At 55.0% G+C, this 23,718-nt stretch overlaps 1 protein-coding gene across 6 annotated transcripts in view; it reads left to right on the forward strand.

Moving 5' to 3' along the window:
* MARK2 (microtubule affinity regulating kinase 2) overlaps positions 1 to 23,718 on the forward strand; it is a gene marked incomplete at both ends in the record, with an annotated part of 71,658 nt that overhangs the window by 40,383 nt on the left and 7,557 nt on the right. For all 6 annotated transcript variants that reach the window (XM_080709485.1, XM_080709486.1, XM_080709487.1 and 3 more), the window contains 7 exons: positions 16,697 to 16,876; positions 17,047 to 17,100; positions 20,415 to 20,463; positions 20,764 to 20,829; positions 20,914 to 20,984; positions 21,764 to 21,820; positions 22,921 to 23,157. In XM_080709485.1, coding sequence (XP_080565611.1) covers positions 16,697 to 16,876; positions 17,047 to 17,100; positions 20,415 to 20,463; positions 20,764 to 20,829; positions 20,914 to 20,984; positions 21,764 to 21,820; positions 22,921 to 23,157 — 714 coding nt within the window. The remainder of the gene's footprint in view (positions 1 to 16,696; positions 16,877 to 17,046; positions 17,101 to 20,414; positions 20,464 to 20,763; positions 20,830 to 20,913; positions 20,985 to 21,763; positions 21,821 to 22,920; positions 23,158 to 23,718) is intronic.

Genomic DNA, 23,718 nt, shown 5'->3' on the forward strand with positions numbered 1-23,718 from the left:
TAGGTTGAGGCTGGCTTTGAACCTGTGGGATCCTCCTGTCTCAGCCTCCCAAGCGCTGGGATTACAAGGGTGCGCCACCACGCCGGCTCTAGCTCAGCACTGATCAGGAGTGGGTGGGTTTTCCCCTGGGAGCTGTATGTAAGACACCACACCTACACCTCTTGCCAAATAGATCTGCCCTTTAGGATTGTTGGGCAAGGAGAAATCTGTATTCCCCATGTAGCCCTCCTTTCTGCCTTCCCTTGTGTAAATTCAGAGATTGAGAGCTACAGATTGGGATGCCTGCTTCCTCTGAATAACCAGCATTTTCTTGTCCGGTCTGTGTAACAGTACATCTAGCAAGGCCCAAAAGTGGCCCCTGCCACTGCGACGCCACCTGTTAATTGGTAGCTGTACTTGTCAAGGGCTGCCCAGCACACGAGCTCATCGGTACCAAGCAGTGTTGCTGCCATGGTCCTGCCACCAAGGTCAGAAAGCCCAGGGCCCCAAGCTGGGCGTGGTGGCGCACGCTTGTAATCCCTGCGCTTGGGAGGCTGAGACAGGAGGATCGCACGGGTTTGAAGCCAGCCTCAGCTACTTAGTGAGGCTTTCAGCAACTTAGTGAGACCCTGTCTCCAAATAAAATATAAAAAAGGTTTGGGAGTATAGCCCGGAAGTAGAAAGCCTCTGGGTTCCATCTCCAGTACCACCAAAAAAAAAAAAAAAAAAAAAAAAGAAAGCCCAGGGCCCAAGTCAGCCTGCGCCCCTGGCCAGGACCAAGCTGGCCTTTCTGTGGACCACTCTCTTCTCTTGGAAACCATTATAGTCACACTCTCTTCCTAAGGCTTCAAAAAGATAAATTAGCATCAAAAAGTACTTTGAAACCCCAGGCATGGTGGCACATGCTTGTAATCCCAGCATTTGGGAGGCTGAGACAGGAGGATCATCGTTTTAAGGACAGCCCCAGCTACTTAGTGAGACCCTCTGCAACTCAGTGAGACCCTGTTTCAAAATAAAAAATAAAAAATAAGGCTGGGGGTGTAGCTCGGAGGTAGAATGCCCCTGGTACTATCCCAGTACCAGAAAAAAAAAAAAGTACTTTAAAGCTGGGTGTGGTGGCGCATGCTTGTAATCCCAGCACTTGGGAGGCTGAGACAGGAGGATCACACAGGTTTGAAGCCAGCCTCAGCCACTTAGCGAGGCTCTCAGCAACTTAATGAGATCCTGTTTCCAAATAAAATATAAAATAGGTCTGGGAGTACAGCCCGGAGGTAGAAAGGCTCCTGGGTTCCATTCTCAGTACAAAAAATAAATAAATAAATTTACTTGGAAGAAGACAGTTAAGATGGAAGATGGCTGTCACTTAGTTTGCCTTACTATGCTCTTAGGTTGCAGGTGCAAATCGCTGGGGCCCCCGGAGCAAAACTGTCATTGTCACCAGTAGTTGAACAAGTGTTTGGCTTCAAGGGACACTGTAGGCCTGGAACCATTAGCTGGGAAGCTTGGGCTTTCCAGACCTTGCCCAGCTGCTAACAGATGAACCCTCTTCCATTTATGGGGCAAGTGAGCCGAGGCGCCTGCCCAGGCCGTGGCGGCTTAGTAACAGGATCCAGCGGTCTCTGTCCGCATCCCAGGGTTGCAACTTCAGCGGCAGCGCCAGCCCAGAAAGGAGGGGCCGGCACACCCCCACCTCACTTGGGGTTGGGGTCAGAGGCAGTTCCAAGAGCATGGGCTCCTGGGCGTCAGGAGGTGGGGCGGGGTCCCTGGTCTTCCTTCATCAGCCTCCTCTCCTGGGGAAGGCAGCACGGGCAGATTTCCTCCCTCAGCCTCATTCCTCGCGTCTGTATGGTTCGTGTCTCCCCAGACCCTCTCTCCTGCCCCACTGCAAGTTCCAGCCCCCCCCCCCCAGATGTTTTGAAGCCCTCTTGTGCAAGGCCTTTCCTGGGGTTGAGAGCAGGAGCCCCGCTGCCTGTGGTGCCTGCAGAGCAGAGACGTTTCCCAGGGCCCCAAGGTGAGCTTGGAAGGCATTTTCATAGTTCATATACCACTTCAGAGCTGGAGGGGTCCTCACGGGCTGACTTGAAATCACAGCCACCATCAGTGCCGTGTTTCTATGAAATATTCGTTCTTTGAGAAGGAAGCTGTTTTTGCGTGCTGTTTGTTGGTTTGGGTTTGTTTTCCCTAGGACGGGGCGGTAGGCCCAGGCAAGCACTCCATCTGTGCTACGGTACCCCAGCCCTGGAGGGGACTTCTGCTAAGCTGGGGTTTCTTGAGCAAAGCACTCAGGATGCTCATAGTTCTGGCCTGGCCCAGGCACAGGTAAGTTGTCTTAGGTGCCAAACAACGAGGAGGAAAAGAATCGCCTCCCTCCTGCCAAGGCGCACACCGAAGGGTGGCCCTCGCCCGTCAGGGCTCCCGGAGACAGGCCGCCCGGCTTGCCCTGTGAGCTGATGGGGCCGTGGTCCAGTGGCCAGCCCTGAAGCTCAGGCAGCTCCTGCATGGGGTACTAGTGGCGTGCTGAAGGAGTGAGCGGCACCTCTGCCCGCCAGCGGAGCCACCCGGAGGGGCTCTGCTGCTGGGAGGAGCAGCCAGTTGGATATTTAGTGGTCGCCGGCAGAGCCTGGCCTTACAGGGTCAGTCGTGAGGAGGCCCGGGTGGCAGTGACGGCTTTGGGCAGTTTGTTACTATTTCTCTGGCTTGTGCGCTGACCTCTGGCCATGGTGACTTCTGGGGCAACAAACTTTGTACCAGCGCTTTTTTTCTGGCATTCTTTCTTCTCATCTTTCTTTGAACCTGGAGGAGTAGGAGGCAGGAGTTTTCCTTTTCTAGGGAAGATACAGTGGAAAGAGGCACGTGTCCTGCTAGACCTTCCAGCAGCCACGGGAGCTGGACCGGCTGGGAGGCCTGGTTCCCCGCCGGGTGGACCCTCCTCAGCAGAAAGACCCTAAGGAAGCCACATGGTGCAGGGCAGGGCAGGGACGAGGGCTACATCCACACCCAGGTAGAGCGGCTGTTGCATAAAGGCTGAGGTTTTTTCTTAAGATCTCGTGCTTCTTTTTTACTTTGTGTTGGCAAAAGCCCCAGGAGAAGATGGGAGATTCTGGGAGGAGATGATTATGCTGGGTGAGTCAACTGAGCTCCCAGCTGCCGTTTTTAGTGTCTTCGCTTTGCTGTAACAGGAGGCAGTGTGGGGAGTGGGGGCAGGGCAGGAATGCTGCCCTGTGCTTCGGGACAGGAGGCAGGTGCGTATGGGTAAGTTCTGGGGGCACCCGAGGGCTGACAGGCCCTTCAGCACACTGTTTCAAGCAGAAAACAGTTAAAGCAGCGCTCTCAGTGTGGCTGAGGGGAAACTCGTGTCTCCAGCGGTCCTGCGACAAGGCTTGTCACCTTCCTCCACGGGCGGCCTGTGGAAGGGCTCAAGCTCAGCGCATTCCTGCAGCCCAGCAGTGGAGGGACTGAATAAAGAGGCTAAGAGAAACCTGTCTGATGTCCTCCTGCGGAAGGGAGGGACTCGCAGGGTGCGCCCAGATTCTGGGTCTTGTTTCCAGTTCCCCAGGTGACTGCCTTTCTTGGATCAGGGGATCGCAGGGCCCACGCCCACTTGGATGATGTGGGCTTTTCATCAGTGAGAACACTCCAAAACTCTTTCTTTCTTTCTTCCTTCCTTCCTTTCTTTCTTTTTATTTATTTATTTATTTATTTATTTTTGTGGTGCTAGGAATTGAACTGAGGAGTATTTTACCTCTGAGCAACACCCCTAGCCCAGGGATATTTTTCATTTGGAAACGGTCTCACTAAGTTGAGGACGCTGGTCTTGAACCTGCGGTGCTCCAGCCCCAGCCTCTCAAGTCACAGGCTCACAGGGACGTGCCCACATCCAGCTCCAGAGCGTTCCCTTACTCATGCGTGCACATTTATTCGTTCAGTCCTTTACTGAATATTGGGCCATGAGCAAGGTAGCCCCAGGTCCCCCTCCCTTCGGCAGGCACTAGACAGCCAACTTCAGGGGCAGCAAGGGCCTTGGAAGAGGGGGTGGGTCTTGTGACGAGGTTCTGATCCTCACCTTCCGCCTTTGTCTCCCAGGGGTCAGGGAGGGCAACTCTAAAGATCACAAGTTGTACCTGTCGTTCTGCAAGTCTTTTAACGGGCAGCGCGGTGCAGGTGCCTTTGGGCTAAGGGCACGCAAGGTGAGGTGCGTGGGACACTGCCTCTGACCCCGCAGGGCTGAGGGCTAGGAGCACCGGGCCAGTGTGCCCCTAGTGGGCGACCCAGGAGTCGCCGGCCTGGCTGCGAAAGGTGGCTGCGTTTGGGTGAACAAGGGAGGTTTGCTTAACGGGAACCCTCAGAAGGCGCCTCGATGCTTGATGGGGCACTTCTCCACTGTGTGTGCCTGGGGAGCCTGCACCAGGATTCTGCCTGTTCCCTATGTGGCAACCAGAGGGGTGGGGCCGGGATCCCAGCACAGACGTAACCCGCGGTGCGCCTTCCCCGCCATGCCACGCACAGCTCCCCAGCACACGGCAGTGGAGACGGCTGTGGAAGCCCAGAGTCCAGAGAATATGCCCAGACACAGGGGCTAGGCAAAGAAGCCGAGGTTAGGCCAGGAGGGTGCTTTCTCTCCCCTCCCCACAGTCCCCGTGAAGTGAGCCAAACCTTTCTGCTGCAGGCTGCCTTCTGCCTACCCCCACCACCCCCGTCCCCAGAGCCCTGGGCTGCTGGCAGGCAGGCTCTCCCTGCTATGGAGGAACTTGCTGGTCGCCATGGTGACAGTAACCCACTGGTAGGGGAGGGGCCGGCGGAGTGCAGGCTGGCAATGTGAGCCTCCCCCAGCCTGTGGTACCATGTGGCACCGGTATGTCGGCTGAAGGAGTTAAGGAGCTAACAAAGGGAGAGCCCAGGTGGGACCTGGCAGGGCCACCTTCGCCCTCCTTTGTGCTAGTTGGAGGGCAGTGGCGCGGGCACCTGCTCACGTGCACTCTTGGCAGGCCGGCTTCGTGTGGGGGGAGAGGGTCCTGTTTTCCCGACAGCCCAGCCATGGCAGGAATTTTGACTTTTCCTTGCTGTGGAAGCCCTGAGTCCAGGTGGCATAGATAGCGTAGCCGCACTGGTACTCAGAGTCAAGTCTTGGAGATTACAGCTCTCCCCAGGGCCAGAGGAGCCTTTGAGCTGCGAAACAAACGTGAAGAAAGGCCCTAGGACGCGTTCTCAGGACAGCCCTGAGCTCTGGGCTCTGGGGGCTCTGTACTCGTCACTGGGGTCTGTGGAGTGGGTGCAGCTGGTACCTCGTCCATGGTGGGCCCCCTGCAGGCTGTCTGCCTCCCTCGTTCTGTAAGCAGAGACCAGAGGTGTCCTCTCCACGGTTGCCCTGTCTAGTTCTTGAAGTAGGTGTTCCCGCTCTCCCAGCTTCGCCACTGGCCCTGGCTGCGGAGGCAGGCGCTCCACGGAGGCTTGCTGGGCAACAGCAGTCGGGGAGCACATTCTCGGGCATCGGGTGGCACTGGGGAATTCTGGATCCCGGGTCCTCATGTAGGGTCTGCTGTGTTTTGAGATGAGCTCAGCATTTCCACTGGCTCGGAAGATCAAGAGATTGAGGAATTCTCTTTGCAGGGTGGGGTGTGTGTGTGTGTGTGTGTCTGTCTGTCTGTCTGTCTGTCTCTTTTGGTTCTGGGGGTTAAACCCAAGGGCATTTTATTTCTGAGCTACACACACCCTCTGTTTTTTTGTGTGTGTTTTGTGGTGAGTGTGGAACCCAGGGACTTTTCTACCTCCGGGCTATACTCCCAGGCCTATTTTATACTTTATTTGGAAATAGCGTCTCACTAAGTTGCCGAGAGCCTCACTAAGTAGCTGAGGCTGGCTTGGAACCCGTGCGATCCTCCTGTCTCAGCCTCCCAAGCGCTGGGATTACAAGCGTGCGCCACCACGCCCAGCCACTCCCTGTTTTTTTAATCAGTCTAGCTGAACTGCGGAGACTCTTCTTACACCGGGGATCCTCCGTCTTAGCCTTTCCTGTACTGGGGGTGCAGGTGTGTACCACCGGGCCTGGCTGCGGTGTGGTGGCCAGCCAGGGGGAGGTGAGCTGGAGGGCTGTTCTCATCGTCCCGCGCGCGCCAGGCCTGGCATCTCACTCTTCCTCGCAGCTCCGGTGTCTGCTGTGGGCTTGCCTGCAGGCCCCTCCTGGCCACGCTGCATCTCTGGCCTCCCTGCCTGGGAGTGAGGTTGTGGCTCCGGGGAAAGGGCGGCACACCGCTTTGTAGGCCTAAGTTGCATGTCCTGCTGGTGTCCTTGTCCCTGAGGCTCCCACCCTGGCTGGAGAAAGGGAGCAGCCCTTTGAAGCTTTGAACAGCCTTGTCCTCCTGCTGCAATGGCATATTAAGGGAATACTCTGTTCCTCTTGGGGAGCTATCTCAGTGAATTTTAGAGGCCTCCTCATTGGTAAATGCTGACCACAGTTTTCAAGTTCTTTCTTACCCAGAGTGCTCCTGGTTTATTGATTCTTGGCAGTTAAGAGTGATAGTCGCTCAGGATCAAAGGATGCAAGGAAGGCTCCTCGACGCAGTGAAGGAGTGAGGGAGGGCTGAAAAGCTGGGCGTTTGCCATAGCCAAATCACTTTCTGAGTCTCACCCACCTTCCTAGCCTGCCTGCCTGTGCACGCCCCTCTCTTTTTTTTCTTTTTTTTTTCTTTTCTTCTACTTTTTTTTGGTACTGAACCCAGGAATGTTCTACCTTCAAGTTATATGCCCATTCCTATTTTTATTTCAAAACAGTCTCGTAGATGGATGTGGTGCCTCACTCTTGTGATCCCAATATTTGGGAGGCTGAGACAGGAGGACAGCCTCAGCTAAGTAGTGAGGCCCTCTGCGATTTAGACCTTCTTTCAAAATAAAGAATAAAAAACATATGTATAGGGCTGTGGTGTAGCTCAGAGGTAGAATGCCCCTGGATTCCATCCCCAGTACTGCAAAACAAAACACAATAGAACCCCAAGAAACAGTCTCACTAAGTGGCTCAGGGTCTCGCTAAATTGCTGAGCCTGGACTCAAACTTTTTTTTTTCTTTTTTTTTCTGGTACTGGGGATGGAACCCAGGGGCATTCTACCTCTGAACTACACCCCCAGCCCTATTTTATTTTTTTCTTTATTTTGAAACAAGGTCTCACTGAGTTGCAAGGGACATCACTAAGTAGCTGGGGCTGCCTGCAAACCCAGATCCTCCTGTCTCTGCCTCCCAAATGCTGGGATTACAAGTGTGTACCACCACGCCCAGCTCTTGGGCTCGACTTTTTTTTTTTTTTTTTTTTTTTTTTTTTTTTTTGGCGGTACTGGGAATGGAACCCAGGAGCATTTTATCTCTAAGCTACACCCCCAGCCTGATATTTTAGCCTTTTTTTTTTTTTTTAAACAGGATCTCACTGAGTTGCAAAGGGCCTCACTTAGTAGCTGAGGCTGTCTGCCAACTGTGATCCTCTGGTCTCAGCCTCCCGAGTGCTGGGATTACAAGTGTGCGCCACTACTCCCGGCTGGACTCGAACTGCTTGAACTTGCAATCCTCCTGTCTCAGCCTCCCGAGTGCTGAGATGGCCAGTGTGCGCCGCCGTGCCAGGCTCCTGGCCTCTCTCTCCGAGGTCAGTACTCAGTGCTTGTATGGTCACAAATCCCTTGCTGTCTGCCTTCACACTGAACCGAGGAAGCAGCCCTTCCGTCGTGGCAAAACCCTGGGGACCAGAAAAACACCGTGTGACCGGCCCCGGCTTCTGAGTCCGCCAGCTAGGGAAGGGGCAGTGGTCCCAGGCCAGACCGAGCCCGGGAGTTAGTGTGCACCAGGAGCTTCCCCACGCCATGGGGCCGGAGCGGGCAGTGGGGATGTTGCTGGGGGCTCCTGGCCTGGCCCTGAGCAGCACTCACCATGGCCTTGTGGGGCCCTGCCCTCCTGTTGGCCTGGAACCTCCCATGAGCCCCGCGACTTCCCCCTCCTGCCAGCCTGTGGGGAAGACAGGGCCTGTTTATTGTGGAGGGAATGAGAGAAAATGCTGTATCAAGAGAGTGAGCAGAAACCAATAGAAGGCTGACGGAACAGCAGGTGTCTGCACAAGGCAGCCACCTAGGCTCCACGATCAGCACTGGAAAGTGAACCCAGGACCATTCTGCTGCCGGCCCACACTCCCCAGTCCTTTTTTATTTTTGAAACAGAGTCCTGCTAAGTTACTGAGGCTGGCCTCAAACCTGCGATCCTCCTGCCTCAGCTTCCCAAGTACTAGGATGCCACCATGCCTGTCATGTATGTGTCTTGTAATTTCTTTCTTTTATTTATTATTATTTTTTAAATTTTTGGTGGTACTGAGGGTGGGACCCAGAGGCTTTCTACCTCCAGGCTATACTCCCAGACCTTTTTTCTATTTTATTTGGAAACAGGGTCTCACTAAGTTGCTGAGAGCCTCGCTAAGTAGCTGAGGCTGGCTTCGAACCTGTGCAGTCCTCCTGTCTCAGCCTCCCAGACCTATTTTATATTTTATTTGAAAATAGGGTCTCGCCAAGTTGCTAAGAGCCTCACTATGTAGCTGAGGCTGAGGCTTGCTTCGAAGCTGTGCGATCCTCCTGTCTCAGCCTCCCAGACCTATTTTATATATTATTTGAAAATAGGGTCTCACCAAGTTGCTAAGAGCCTCACTACGTAGCTGAGGCTGGCTTCAAACCTGTGCGATCCTCCTGTCTCGGCCTCCCAAGCGCAGGGATTACAAGCGTGAGCCACCATGCCTGGCTAATTTCTTTCTTTTAATGTAGTTATTTTTTGCAGCCCTTGGGATTGAACCCACGGCCTTGTGCATCGAGTCTGCTAGGCAAGCATTCTATCACCGACCCATGTCTTATAATATCTGAGGGTCAGTTTCTTGGTGGGAAATGAGGGTGCTGTGTACCCCGTTGGTCTATATGCCCAGAAAACAGGAAGTGCTGAGCACTGCCGTGGCCTGTGGTAGTATCAGGAAGGTGGATCTGCTCACCGGCTTCTGTGCACTGCAGGCATTCTGAGCCACCCATGACATGGCCTCCCACGGGCACGTGCTTAGGTGCTAGGAGGCATAGAGGAGGCTCAGCCCTTGCCAGAGAGAAGACCAACAGGAGGTCTTCATAGTTCAGTAGGAAAGATCCTAGCTGGGTGCTAGAGAGGGCGAGAAATAGATCCGAGAGCCAGAAGGGCTGTCAGCAGGACGCAGCGGCCAGTGGTCTGGACTTGTGTTCTCTTCTCTCCGCAAGCCGTAGGTGACACGCTCACCATGTGCCCAGCCCCGGGGCTCTGCAGAGCCCCTCGGGAAAGCCGGGTTTGTGTGGCGAGGCGGGGAGGGAGCCTGAGGGTAGCTCTCCAGAGGCAGGGTTGGGAGGGTCTTGGAGGGGCTATCTGGGTAGTGTGCTCTTATCAGTGGTAAAGGCTCTTAGTCCAAGCCCATATGCCTCCAAAGGCTTTGAGGTTCTGCACCTTCTGAAGTCATCCCCAGAAAGCTTGACTTTCAAGTGGAGCGTGCTTTTCTATGCCTGTCTGCACATCGGAGTCACACACAGTCCCTGGCCGCGTTGGAGGCCTGTTAAAATGACCCGCCCCTACCCAAGTCCCACCTGCTGCAGGTGAGATAAGGCCCTGGCTGGCTGGAAGGAGACTCCTCACTCACCCTCTCCAGCTGTTACCCAGCAGAGCACCTTGGGGAGGGTGCGGCAGTCTGCTTCCGGGGAGGGCGGGGGAGGGGAGGAGGAAGTTGGTCTAGACCCGCCCCTCCCTCTCCTCCCTTGGCGCCCTGTCCCCTCCTGCCCCTCCCCTCCCACCTTGATCCTGCTGTGCGGTCCTAGGACTGCTGGCCCTCCTGACCGCAGGCCTGGACCTGGGCGGCACAGGCTGTTGTCCCCGCTGCTCTCCTGGCCAAACCCAGTCTCTCTGCTGGTGGTGGTTTCGGTTGCAACACAGTCCAGGTCCCCGGGCAGGCAGGAGCCCGGGCCTGGCTGCTCTGCTCCTCTCTCCTCCGCTGAGGAGGTGGTGGAAGGTGTTGCCCGCCCTCCTGCGCTGGCTGAGGAAGGGTGGCGGGCTGAGCCGAGCCCCCGCCCTGGGCCTGGCTCTTCCCGGCCTCTGTACTTTGCCCTCGCCGCCTGACAGGTTCTGCTGCGGCTCTGCTGAATGGAAGTCGCTGGCACTCTTTGTCCCCTTCTCCGGCTGGGTATGTTTTCCCTTTTTGCCTGCCCTGGGACTGCCCTCTCCTCTTCCCTCCCTCCACCTCAAATACAGACTCTTCCGGTCACTCAGTGGAGCAAGGGCCTAGTGGAGGGCGTCCTTGTTGAAGAGGCACTGGACGGGAAGGAAGGCAGGACCTGGGGAGCAGTCTCCCTTCGCTAGAGTCCACGGGGGGCCAGCCCAAGGCCGGGAGGCGGACTGCAAGTGGAGGGGGCAGGGTGCTCAGGTGCTGTGGTGAGGCCCGCTGGGACGGTGGATGTCCAGGGCAGGGGCCCCAGGCACACTCCAGTCCACGGGGCCTCTGGCCTGCCTGCCGCCCCTTCCCAGCCCCAGGAAGCCTCGGGCCCTGCAGTGAGTCCCGCTCAGGGAAGGATTGTGGGCAGGGCCTACAGCACTAGGGCAGGGCCCTGCCTACCTGAGTCAGCCGGCCTCTTGGGTGGAGGCCGTGTTCCGGGCAAGCCTGGCAGCAGGCCTGGGCCAGGCTCCGAGGTCCCCGGCTGAAGGCTCGGCAGACCTAGTGGCTCGAAGGCCTTCTTTCTCTACTCTCCATGCTCTGCCAGAGCCTTCAGTCCTCTGCCTGTCCCTGGCCCCACTTCTGGGTCAGGCCTGCCTAGCATGTCGGATCTGCCATTGGCTTCCAAATACTGCCGTTTGGAGGGGGACCCTGTATTTCTAAGATCTGATTAAGAGTCCTGGGGAACCTTTAGCAGGCCTCCCGAGGCCTTGAGGGCGTGTGTGGGGTGATGGAGGCCACAACTTCGGGAATGTCTGCTGTTGCACATCTGCTGTGAGGAGATGGGGGAGAGGAGGGTGTCCCTGGATCGCGTTTCTTTGGTCTCAAATGGCAGTTAGGTTTTGGCCTGCCACCGTGTTGGTGAGATTCAGGGCCAAGGTGAGTGAACCTGGTCTGAACCATAGGCGGGAAACTCCGCAACAGCCACCTGTGGTCCTGATTCCTTCTGGTTTTTCAGTGCAGCTGCGGGAATGCTGTGGCCTCCAAGGGGCCCTGTGTGTGGGAGACATTCCTTGATTCCCTTCTCCTCTCCTCTCCTGTTCTTTCTCTCCCTCTCTCCCCCTTCCTTCCTCCCTCCCTCTTTGTTTTGTGGTATGAGAAGATTGAACCCAGAGGCGGTTTACCTCTGAGCTACACCCCCAGCCCTACTTTTTTTTACTTTGAAACAATGTCTCAGCTGGGCATGGTGGCTCACACTTGTAATCCCAGCATTTAGGAGGCTGAGTCAGGAGGATCAAGTGTTCACGGCCAGCCTCAGCTCTTTAGTGAGGTCCTCTGCAACTTAGTGAAACCCTGTTCCAAAATCAAGAAGAAAAAATAGGGCTGGAGGTGTTGCTCAGGTAGCACGGCCTTGGGGCGCACTGAGTTGCTAAGGGCCTTAGTGGGTTTCTGAGGCTGGCCTCAAACCTGTGGTTCTCTTGTCTCAGCCTCTGAAGCACGAGGTACAGACCCGAGCCCCACACCTGGCCTTTCTTCTCTTTTCTCTGCTTTCTCTCCTGTATCCCCGCTATGGAAACCTCTTGCAACATAGAAGAGGCATAAGAGAGGTGAAATGAAGCCTGGAGTACTTCGAATCCCAAGAGCTGGGTGGGTCGGGCCTGAAAAGAGACTTGGTGACACTGCAACGAGGAATCAGAGCAGACCCCGGAGCTGGCAGCTTCCCGAGGCCTGAGCGTGCAGCCTGTCCCTGCTCGGACGGACTTCGTGCCCTCCGGAGTCTGGCTCCCTTCCTCCGTCTGGCACGGATGGCGGGGCCCAGCGCGCCCTCTCTTCTGGGGAGAGCGCCTCTTGGCACCTCTGTGGGCCTGTCAGCCTAGCAGGGCCAGCTTAGCTGCAGGTATTGACAGCCAGACTTCACGCTTTGCAGGCAAGGCGCTCGGGGATGCAGTGCTCGTCATTGGACACCAACTGAAGCATCTTAGATACGTTCTCTCGACCAGCTGATGAGAAGCAGGGAATGCTGCGTTACTGCCACTTTGCAGTAGGGACACTAAAGTTAGTGGGTGAGGGTGTCAGGACTCGAACCTGCTGCTGTTGGTCTCCTCAGCATGCACGAGGGGCGCCCCGCAGGTCTTCATTTGAGTGGTCCTCTCCCCAGCCCCACTTGTGTACGTCACCTCCCCTGAAGGTGATGTCGATGCTGTGCATGGTGGCACACTCCTCTAATCCTGGTACTTGGGAAACTGAGGCAGGAGACTCAGGTTTGAGGCCATCCTTAGCAACTCAGTGAGACCTGTTTCAAAATACATAAAATAAGTCGGGCATGGTGGCACACGCTTGTAATCCCAGCATTGGGGAGGCTGAGACCGGAGATCGTGGTTCGCGGACAGTCTCAGGTACTTAGTGAGTCTCTCTGCGACTCAGTGAGACCCTGTTTCAAAATAAAGAATGGCCTGGCATGGTGGCGCACGCATGTAATCCCCGTGCTTGGGAGGCTGAGACAGGAGGATCGCACGGGTTCAAAGCCAGCCTCAGCTACTTAATGAGGCTCTCAGCAACTTAGTGAGACCCTGTTTCCAAATAAAATTATAAAAAAAAAAAGGTCTGGGAGTGTAGCCCGGAGGTAGAAAGCCTCTGGGTTCCACCCCAGTACCACCAAAAAATAAAAAAATAAAAAAATGAATGGCCGGGCATAGTGGCGCACACTTGTAATCCCCACACTTGGGAGGCAGAGGCAGGAGGATCGCGCAGGTTCGAAGCCAGCCGCGCACGCTGGCTTAGCAAACCCTGTTTCCAAATAAAAATGTAAATTAGGTCTGGGAGTGTAGCCCGGAGGTAGAAGGGCTTCCAGGAACCCCAGTACCACCAAAATAAATAAATAAACAAACAAACAAATAAATAAAGGGCCAGGCGTGGTGGCGCACTCTTGTAATCCCTGCACTTGGGAGGCTGAGACAGGAGGGTTGCACAGGTTCAGAGCCAGCCTCAGCTACCTAGTGAGGCTCTCAACTACTTAGTGAGACTCTGTTTCCAAATAAAGTATAAAATAGTCTGGGGTATAGGTTTGAGGTAGAAAAGCCTCTGGGTTCCACCCCTAGACCCACCAAAAATTTTTAAAAAATTAAAAAGGGCAGGGGGTGTAGCTTGGTGGTCGAATGCCTCTGGGTTTCATCCCCAGACCTACAAAAAAAAAAAAAAAAAAATACACAGAATAGCCAGATGTGGTGGCGCACGCTTGTGATCCCAGCATTCGGGAGGATCATGGCTCGTGGACAGCCTCCGCTGCTTAGTGAGATCCTTTGCAACTTAGAACCCGTTTCAAAGTAAAGAATCAAAAATAGGGCTGGGGGTGTAGCTTGGAGGTGGAATGCCTCTGGGTTTCACCCCTAGTACTGCAAACAAAACCAAAGTACATAAAATCTAGCCGGGGGTATAGCCTAGAGGTAGATGCCTCTGGGTTCACCCTCCAATCCCCCCCAGGTAAGATGCTGTTGATAACGATGGCTGTGTGAAGCCTTGAGCTCTGGCAGTTTGTCTCTGGTATCTACGTAGGCTCTTGTTCCTAACCAGTAAGGAAGAGTGAGTGGCAAGTGCCCCTTGGGGTTGTTGATGCAGCCAACCCTGGAGGGGATGCTGTCCTGTCATGTCCCACAGACCAGCCCCAGCGCCAGAAACACCAGGAAGATGGCAGCACGAGCATGGCGTCCCGGGCTGGTGTCAGAGGGCAAAGGGCCCTAATCCTCCGGTGGACTCAGAATCTACATTCTGGATTTCATGTGATGACTGCCAGCGTCCTCTGAAAAGTTGTTTAATGGGAACCTAGAAGGCCCTTCATTATTATTATTATTATTATTATTATTATTATTATTTTATTTTGGGGGTACTGGGGTTCCTGGAAGCCCTTCTACCTCTGGGCTACACTCCCAGACCTATTTTTTGTTTTTGGAAAGAGGGTCTCTTAAACCAGCGCAGCTGGCTTCGAACCTGCGCGATCCTCCTGTCTCCGCCTCCCAAGCGCTGGCGCTGGGATTACAAGCGTGTGCCACCACGCCCGGCACACTTCAGCAGTTTTAAAGGAGGCCTCCCACGCGGGAAGAAGGAAGGCTTTCCTTAATGACGGCCTTGGGATGAGGGCACTGAGGTGGGGCCAAGACGAGATAGGCTGTGGAGACCAGGCCTTTGAGGGGGCGCTCAGGATGCCTTTCAGGACACCCCGCTGGCACCAGCAGGGCCTAGAATTGCCCTTCTCCAAGGGGTATGAGCCCCAAAGTGCTTTAGGGAAGGAGAAAAGCAGGTATTTCAAAATCTGTCTGCCAGGTGTGGTGGCACCCGATTATAATCCCAGTCCACAGGAGGCTGAGATAAGAGGATAGCATGTTCGAGGCCAGCCTCGGATAGTTAGGCCCTCCACAACTTAGACCCTGTTTCAGAATAAAAAATAGGACGGGGTATAGCTCGGAGGTAGAATATCCCTAGGTTCAATCACCAGTAATGCAAATAAATAAAATGGGGCTCCGTATGTGGCTCAGAGTTAGAATGCCCCTGAACCACACACACACACACATCTAAGACAGGTGTGTGGTGGCTCACAGGAGGATCACAGGTTCAACCACAGCCTCAGCAATGCATGAGACTCTCAACAACCTCGCCAGGCCCCGTTTTAAAATCCACAAGTAAAAATAGGGCGGGGTTGGCTCAGAGGTCGAATGCCCCGCGCTGGCTCCCCAGTACCACGCTCGTCTGCTTGTCCAGCAAACGCGGCCTGGGGTGAGCTGCAGGGCGCGTGTAGAGGAGCTGCAGCGTGAGGAGGGAGGGAGGGAGGAGCGCGGGGACCGAGAGCAGCTGGGCTCCGGAGCCGCACTCCTCAGAGTCTGCCATGGCATGGAAATCAGAACCAACCAACAACTCTTCTTCAAAGTCCTATTAATTGGGGAAGGGAGAGAGTCTGGATCAGGGTAGTAGCCGGGCACACTTGTGATCCGAGGGCTTGGGAGGTGAGGCAGGATCACAGGTTCACAGCCAGCCTCAACCACTTAGTGAGGCCCTCCGCAACTTAGTGAAACCCAGTTTCAAAATCAAGACTATAAAACAGGGCTCCTGTGTAAGCGGAGTCAGTGCTCCTTTGGCACAGACGTGCGGGCCCTGCCTCAGGGCCTCCGGCCATAGCGGCTGCCCCTTCGCCTGCCTTGCCGGCTGGCTCTCCACCGAGAGGACGCGCCGCAGCGGCTCATCCCAGGCTCCGTCACCTTCCCTCCACTTTGGGGCCCTTGCGGTTTTGCCGTTGTGAGCGCTGGAGTGTAGGTCTTGTGTTGACTGTGTCTTCGTCCTGGGACGCGTACCCGGGGGTGGAGTGGCAGGATCGCACACCTCTGTGTTTAGCGCACTGAGGGCTGCAAGTCTTCATGGTGGCCACATTTTTATCCGAACCGTACTCTCATCACGCTCAAGTATCTGCTCGGAGCGGTTGTGACTCCACTTCCTCTCGCACTGCGCCTGGAGCTGGAGTTTCTGAGGAGTGCAGGCAGGGGCAGGGCATACTGCTGTCCTGCCCAGGCCAGTTCAGTCCACTCGTAGAATTCATTGAGCACTGATCATAGTCCAGTCTACCTAGGTACCGGGATGTGTCAGGAAATGGATACGTGCTGGGCTGGGTGTGGTGTGCATGCCTGCAGTCCCAGGATTTGGGAGGCTGAGATGGGAGGAACACAGGTTTGAGGTCAGACTCAGCAGTTGAGTGAGCCCTCCCCGTTTCAAAATTAAAAAAATAAAAAGGGCTGGGTGGGGGAGGGTGTAGCTCAGAGCTGGAATGTCCCTGGATTCAGTCCCTAGTACTGATGGGAAAAAGGATATGTGCTGGCCTCTGTGGGTTTCCACTCTCATTGCAAGCCACAGCAAATGTAAAGCAATAAGTAATAACAGTAATGATAATAACAAAAAGTTAACCTAGAAGGCTGGGCATGGTGGCACACCTTGTAATCCCCGCGCTTGGGAGGCTGAGACAGGAGGATGGCGCAGGTTCAAGTCAGCCTCAGCTACGTAGTGAGGCTCTCAGCAACTTAGTGAGACCCTGTTTCCAAATAAAGTATAAAACAGGTCTGGGAGTAGAGCCTGGAGGTAGAAGGCCCCTGGGTGCCACCCCCAGTACCACCAAAAAAAAAAAAAACAAAGTTGATGTAGTGCTAGGCAGTGGCAAAGGCTTTGAAGCCAACCTGGTCCCGCAGCTCCCAGGTGCACAGCGTGGGGCAGGATGGGCAGGAGGCCAGCGGGGGCTGGGCCTCTCGCCTGAGGTAGAGAAGCTGCTGGGCTGCGACGGGGCGTCGGTGGCACTGCCATGGAGCGGCTTGGTCCTGCACTTGCGCCCACAGGGTCTTGGTCTGCTCTTCTGGAGTGCAGATGGACTGTCATCTTGACCTCCTGCTGTCCCTTCTCCCCATGCCTAGCAGCCCCTTGTAACTGCCCGGTGCCGCAGCCTCTTAGTTTCTCGTGGAGCTGAGGCCGGGCTGGGGAGCTGGAAGGGCGTGTGCAAAGGAGCATCTGTTTCCACCCGGCAGCCCACCTTGGGACACCTCGATTCCAAGCCCAGCAGTAAGTCCAACATGCTGCGGGGCCGCAACTCAGCCACCTCCGCTGACGAGCAGCCCCACATAGGCAACTACCGGCTCCTCAAGACCATCGGCAAGGGGAACTTCGCCAAGGTGAAGTTGGCGCGGCACATCCTGACTGGGAAAGAGGTGAGGGCATGGCCGCGGAGAGCGGCGGGACTGCCACAGGCAGCCTCCTGTTCATCGGCTGAAATGAGACCGACAGGGAGTGAGGACCAGGAGGGGCAGAGAGAGCGGCAGAATGGAGTCTCGGAGTCACTGCTCCAGAAGTGATCTTGGCTTCTTTGTCTCTTGTCCAGGTAGCTGTGAAGATCATTGACAAGACTCAGCTGAACTCGTCCAGCCTCCAGAAAGTAAGCGCCCGCCACCGCCTGTCCCTCGCCAGGCCTCTCTCAGGGCTCAGGGCCCAGCTGACCCCATCTGGACCCCTACTTTAAACCTCACCATGCCGCTGTCCCCAACCCCCGGGCTCTGCTAGAATCCCCTGCAGCCACCTCCTGGGCGGCCTGGCCACGGGCGCTGGCTCTGCTGAGCTCCTGCTCCTTCCTGACCTACCTCCTGCACCTAGTTATCGTCTGGCCTGTGGTGGGCGCATGCGCATGGCATCGCTAGAAGCGCTCCACTACGCCAAGGCCTGGCATGAGCCAAGAGAGAGGCTGGAGAAGTGCAGGGGTGAGGGGCAGGGAGCCTGCTTCATTTCAGAGTGAGTGGAAGGCAGGCTCTTAGAAGCTGGGCTCAGATGAAGTCTGACAAAAACGCAGATTCGGTGAGGCCCCAGTCTTCCTTCTCACTTAGGCTCACTTGGCCAGATGGCAGGGTCATTTGCACATGGTTTTTGCTAGACAAGGTTGAACTTGTCCTTCCCTCCTTGTTCAAAAATGGGAAACGCAGGTGTTCCTTAGGTGGTGGGGAAACCCCAGGTAGGAATATAAACCCTCTACCCAAGAAACAGAAAAGTGGTAGGAACAAGAAAAGAAAGGGAGACCTTCATTTGCAGGGGGGACAGCTGGCCAGTGACTGGTTGGAGAACTGGAGACTGCCTCTTCCCCCTGCCTGGGCTTCAGCAGTTAGGAGGAGGAGGAGGCTCCTGTCTGGCTCCAAAAGAGCTGCCCTGTTCAGGTCTGTCAAACTTCCTCTGGGCCCGTCTACTGCAGCTGACCCGACTCAGATTTCCTGACCAAACCCAGTTCTTTCATCTTGTGGCCAATAGAGTCTCAGTCTGTGTCTGTCTCTCTCTCTCTCTCTCTCTCTTCTCTCTTCTCTCTTCTCTCTCTCTTTTTTTTTTTTTTTTTTTTGTACTGGGGACTGAACCCAGGGGCATTCATTCCCAGCCCTATTTTTCTTTATTTTTGTTTTTTGTTTTTTGGGTTTTTTTTTTGTGTGTGTGGTACTGGGGATGGAGCCCAAGGGCTTTCTACCTCTGGGCTACACCTCCAGACCTGTTTTATATTTTATTTGGAAACAGGGTCTCACTAAGTTGCCGAGATCCTCACTAAGCTGCTGAGGCTGGCTTCGAACCTGTGCGATCCTCCTGTCTCAGCCTCCCAAGTGCAGGGATTACAAGTGTGCGCCACCACACCCGGCTCTATTTTTCTTTATTTTGAAACAGGGTCTCACTAAGTTGCAGAGGGCCTCACTAAGTAGCTGAGCCTGGCCACAAACCTCGATCCTCCTGTCTCCGCCTTTCTCAAACTGGGATTACCAGCATGCACCACCAGCCTGGCGAGTTTTTCTTTTTGTGAGCACATTATGGTAATGGGACCATGTGAAGAGTCCGATCCAGTGATACCAGGAGGCTTAGGACTGAGGCCTCCGGTTATTATGGAGGGAGGTGGTCCCAGAAGTGTACTGGGTGGATGTGATCGCTAGAACCAAGTGTTTCTCCATTTTGTCACCCCTGGCTTCCCTCAAGGGAAGGAGCGCTGCTCTGCTGATGGCTTCAGCCCACAGAAGTGGAACCGTCTAGCCTGCTGTCAGATTCATTGCCAGTGTCAAGCCATCTCATTCCCTCTTTTTCCTTCCTACTTCTTCCTGACTGTCCAGAGGCACCAACACTAGACAAATAGAGCCATTTTAAGAGCTGCTGCTTAGCACACTTCATTACCAAGGCCAATCCGATTCTAGCTAAATCACTCTCTTTAAATTTGATCCTAGCAGTGATCCCTAAAGGATGGACACTGAAGAAGCTAGCCTCCTCGGGGCTCTGGGTGAGCCCGGCAGGCTCCAGTCTCTTCCAGGAGGAGGCCCGTCCAGGCCAGCTGGTGCCCTTGGCAAGAGCCTGGCACGGGCTCCAGGCCCTGTGTCTCCCCATTACTGACCCTGCGTGGGGGCTAGGATCTGTTCCTTCTTCCCCCAAAATAATTGTTGGACCAGGGAAGGAAGCAAGAAAAACTGGGCCCAATCGAGAGCAAAGGTCAGAATTGGAGTCGTGAAGATCAGGAAGCCAGTTGCTCTTTTTCCTCTTGAGTTAATGAAACCTCTGGGACGGAATTGAAGGGGGAAACATTCGCTTTATCCTATGAACCACGTCTTATATTCGGGTTTTAGACACATCCCCCCCCCCCATAATAAAACAAAACAGCCAGCTCTGTTCTTTGTGCAAGTGGTAAGGCCTGAAATTTAAAAAAAAAACCTCCAACTTTCTGGCCCCCGCAGGGGGAAGGAGTTCATGTCTGTCATCTCTCTCTATGGAAATGTATGGCTTGGAGCCCCTGGTTTTGTTTCACAAAGAGCGTGAGTGTGTGGAGGTGGATTTGATTAAAATTGGCATCAGCTATATATAGGAGTGGCTTCTTCTGTCACCACCCAGAGGCCCAGGAGAGAGGTGGATCCCTCCTCACGGGCTCTCCGGCTCCTCTAAGTCAGAGGATGATGGCGACCCTTTGCAGCTGCCCCAGTGCTCGAGGCCGGCCAGAGTGTGTAGGCGCTGGCCCGGGGAAGGGGCTCCAGAGCTGCGTATTCACGCACAGGCTCACAGTCCCGCTGCAGAAGCACCCAGGCAGACTGCGTGCGTGGGGGAGTGGTACTGGGGATTGAACCCAGAGCTGTTCTACCTCTGAGCTACACCCTCAGTTCTTTGTTATTTTGAAACAGGATCTAAGTTACTGAGGGCCTTGCTAGATTGCTGAGGCTAGCCTCCAGCCTGGAGTCCTCTGGTCTCAGCCTCCCAAATACTGGGATTGCTAGTTTGCACTACCATGCCTGGCACTCACTACCTTTTTTTTTTCTCTTATGATACTGAAGATGGAGCCCAGGGACGTTCTACCTCTGTTTCTAACAGCCTCACTACGTTGCTGAGGCTGGCTTCATACCCGGGATCCTCCTGTCTCAGCCTCCCAAGTTTACAAGCGTGCGCCGCCACGCCCAGCGCTCACTGCTCTTGAGGCTGGCTTTGGGCAGATGTAGGAGAGCGCACAGCCGGGTCCCCTGCTTCTGAGGCAGCCTGGGGCGGCAAGTCAACGCCCTGCTCCCCAGCCCCTCCTCTGCCTTCCAGTGGCAGAAGGACTAGGGAGCCCGACACCGCCCTGTTTCTTCTCCCTGACTGGCTCTGGTTTTGTTTTGTTTTTTTTTTTTTTTGGAAAAACACAATTCCTAGCTGGGGCTCTGCTTTAAGGCCTCAAGGGGAGCGAGTTGCGCAGACATGACCCTCTGATGTTTTCCTTTTCAGCTGTTCCGTGAAGTGAGAATAATGAAGGTTTTGAATCATCCTAACATAGGTGAGGAGCATTTGCCGCTTCTTAGGCTGCACTTGGCAGTACGCAGCCTCCCTGCACGGGCCTTGCCTTCTGGGGTCTGGAGGTCAGGGTGCAGGCTGCTCGGGGAGGCTCAGCTCACAATCCGCCTCCTCCGCGGCACCTGGGCTCTCCTGAGTAGTTTGGTTGCTGTAGAAGGAGCTTATCCTGGGGTCTTTGGGGAACGGGAAAATAGGACTGTCCGTCCTGGGGCACCCGAGACACGCTGGGCTTGGCACATGGCCCTGCGCCCGTCTACTTCAGGCTTGGCCTTTTCTCTTGCAGTGAAGTTATTTGAGGTGATCGAGACGGAGAAGACGCTCTACCTTGTCATGGAGTATGCCAGTGGTGGTAGGTGTCGGAGCCGCTCTCCCCGCGCTGCCCCTTCCTCTCGGCCTGGCCAGTGCTCACCTCGCCCCACCGTCTCTCTTGCAGGAGAGGTGTTTGATTACCTGGTGGCTCATGGCAGGATGAAAGAAAAGGAAGCTCGAGCCAAATTCCGCCAGGTGGGTTTGCGTCCCTTCGTGGCTTGCAGGCCGACCTCTGCCTTCAGGACAGGAGCTGCCCTGTAAGCGGCCTTAGGAGGGTATTTTCTTTATTTATTCTGGGGATTGAACCCAGGGGCATTGTATCTCGAGTTACACCCTTAGCCCTATTTTATTTTTTATTTTGAAACAGGGTCTCACTAAGTTGCAGAGCGCCTTGCTAAGTTGCTACGGCTAGCCTTGAACCTGCGATCCTCTCAGCCCTCTCAAGTACTGGGATTACAAATGTGCGCCACCACTTGTGTGTGTGTGTGTGTGTGTGTGTGTGTGTGTGTGTGTGTGTGTGTGTGTGTTACTGGAGATGGTACCAGGGGCATTGTACCTCCAAGCTACACCCCCAGCCCTATTTTTTATCCTTTTTTTATGTTTGAAGGAGGGTCTCACTGAGTTGCAAAGGGCCTCACTAAGTAGCTGAGGCTGTCCGCGAACCGCGATCCTCCAGTCTCAGCCTCCTAAATGCTGGGATTACAAGCGTGCGCCACCACGCCCGGCTACCCGGCTTCTTTTTATTTTCTTATTTTGAAACATGATCGCCAAATGGCCAAAGCTGGCCTTGAACCTGCCATACTCCTGTCTCAGCCTCCCTCCCAAGCACTGGGATTACAGGCGTACGCCGCCAGGCCGGGTTTGGGCTCTGCTTTTCTATCTGACAGCTTAGAACCAGTCGTGAGGTCACAGCTCCAGCAGGCCCGCGGCCCACCGCCCTGTGCCCCGGGCTGACCCCTCTTCCTTCCTTTCAGATAGTGTCTGCTGTGCAGTACTGCCACCAGAAGTTCATTGTTCATAGAGACCTGAAGGTGAGACGTGTCCCTGTCTCCTCCCTTGAGTGGAGGGACTCTCCTCCGTCCTCCGTCCTCCACGTGGCATTGGTAGGCTTCAGGCCTGCCTGTCCAGGGAATCCGCCTTTCGTTGTTTCCAAGATGACCAGGAGCTCCTAAGAATACTTCTGAGAGTGGCCCTGCGCCTCCACACAGCTCCTAGCGCGGCTGCCGGCAGGCTGCTGCCCTCTGCGCTGCCCGGCATGGCTGGGCACTCAGGCTTCCTTGGTCTTTTCCTGGCGGCTGACTGAGGGAAGAGTGTGTCTCAGCCGGCTTGCACGCTCACGGCCTCTGTCACCAGGGCCCTTGCGCTTCAGACCGCTGGTGAATCTCCTGGCTGCTGGCTCCTCGCGGGCACAGTGGGGAAGCTGGGCCTGGCCCTTACACTTTGTGCAGCGCCCAGGGTCTCTGGCCAGGCCTGTAACTGGGCTTTGCCATGCTGCCTGGCGAAGGGTGGTCCTGCACCTTCCTCCCCACAGCCTCTTCATGCCCTTTGAAGCCCTACCCCGGGGTCGTTGGAGAAAGTTATAAGAGTGACAGTGCTTTCCTATTGGTTCTTGGAGTTTGTTTTTCTGTGTGTGTGTGTAAGTGTAATACTCGGGATTGAACCCAGAGGCATTCTATCTCTGAGCTACACTCCCTTCATCACCCTGTTTGAGTTTTTTATTTTGAGGCAGGGTCTCACCAAATTGCTGAAAGTCTTACTACTGAGGCTGAGGCTGTCCTCGAACCTGCGATCCTCCTGTCCCAGCTGCCCAAGTACCGGGGGTGTAGGTGTGTGCCTCATGCCGGCTCCCCTTGGTTCATTCTTTCCCCTCGCCTGCCCAGTGCCTTGACACTTTTTTTTTACGGTATTGGGGATTGAAGCCAGGGGCATTCTACCTCTGAGCTGCACCCCCAGCCCCATTTTTTATTCTTTATTTGAAACAGGCTCTCACTAAATTGCAGAGGACCTCATTAAGTAGCTGAGGCTGGCCACGAACCTGGATCCCCCGTCTCAACCTCCCAAACACTGGGATTGCAAGTGTGCACCGCCACGCCTGGCTTCTGCCTTGACACTTTCTCTCTTAACCTCCCAGGCAGAAAACCTGCTCTTGGACGCTGATATGAACATCAAGATTGCAGACTTTGGCTTCAGCAACGAATTCACTTTTGGGAACAAACTGGATACCTTCTGTGGCAGCCCCCCTTATGCTGCCCCAGAACTCTTCCAGGGCAAAAAATATGATGGACCCGAGGTGGACGTGTGGAGCCTGGGCGTCATCCTCTACACGCTGGTCAGCGGATCCCTGCCTTTCGATGGACAGAACCTCAAGGTGGAGTGAAGTTTGGGCTTACATCACTTTCAGTACTTCTCAGTCTTCTTGGCCTCCGGCCTTTCCCTGACCTCTCAACTTTGCCACCTGTACTGTCCCCAAGCCAGAGCTTCAGATGAGGGCCTGCTAAGTTAGCAACAGCGCAGAGTCTTCTGCACGTAGGAATTAGTGGCCTCGGTTGCTGTCTTGAGAGATGGGGCGGGTTGTGTGTGTGTCCACGTCTCGGGGCACTCTGGATTGCAGGCCTGGGACTGAGCGGGCGAGGGTGAGGGGTGTGTGGCTTCGCTGCCTGCCTAACGAGGCGCTTGAGCCAGGCCTCCTGTCACATCAGCGATGTCTGCCCAGCCAGTCCTCGGCTCTTGGGTCCTGAACATCCGTTTCTTCCATCGATCTTGGGGTGATTTAAATGTTCTAAACCAAGCCGGGCGTGGTGGCGCACGCTTGTAATCTCAGCATTTGGGAGGCTGAGACCGGAGGATCGCGGTTCACGGACAGCCTCAGCTACTTAGTGAGGCCCTCCCAACTTAGTGAGACCCTGCTTCAAAATAAAGAAGAAAAAAA

Source organism: Muscardinus avellanarius (genome assembly GCF_963383645.1).
Source record: "Muscardinus avellanarius genome assembly, chromosome: 1".
NCBI classification, from domain to species: Eukaryota; Metazoa; Chordata; class Mammalia; order Rodentia; family Gliridae; genus Muscardinus; species Muscardinus avellanarius.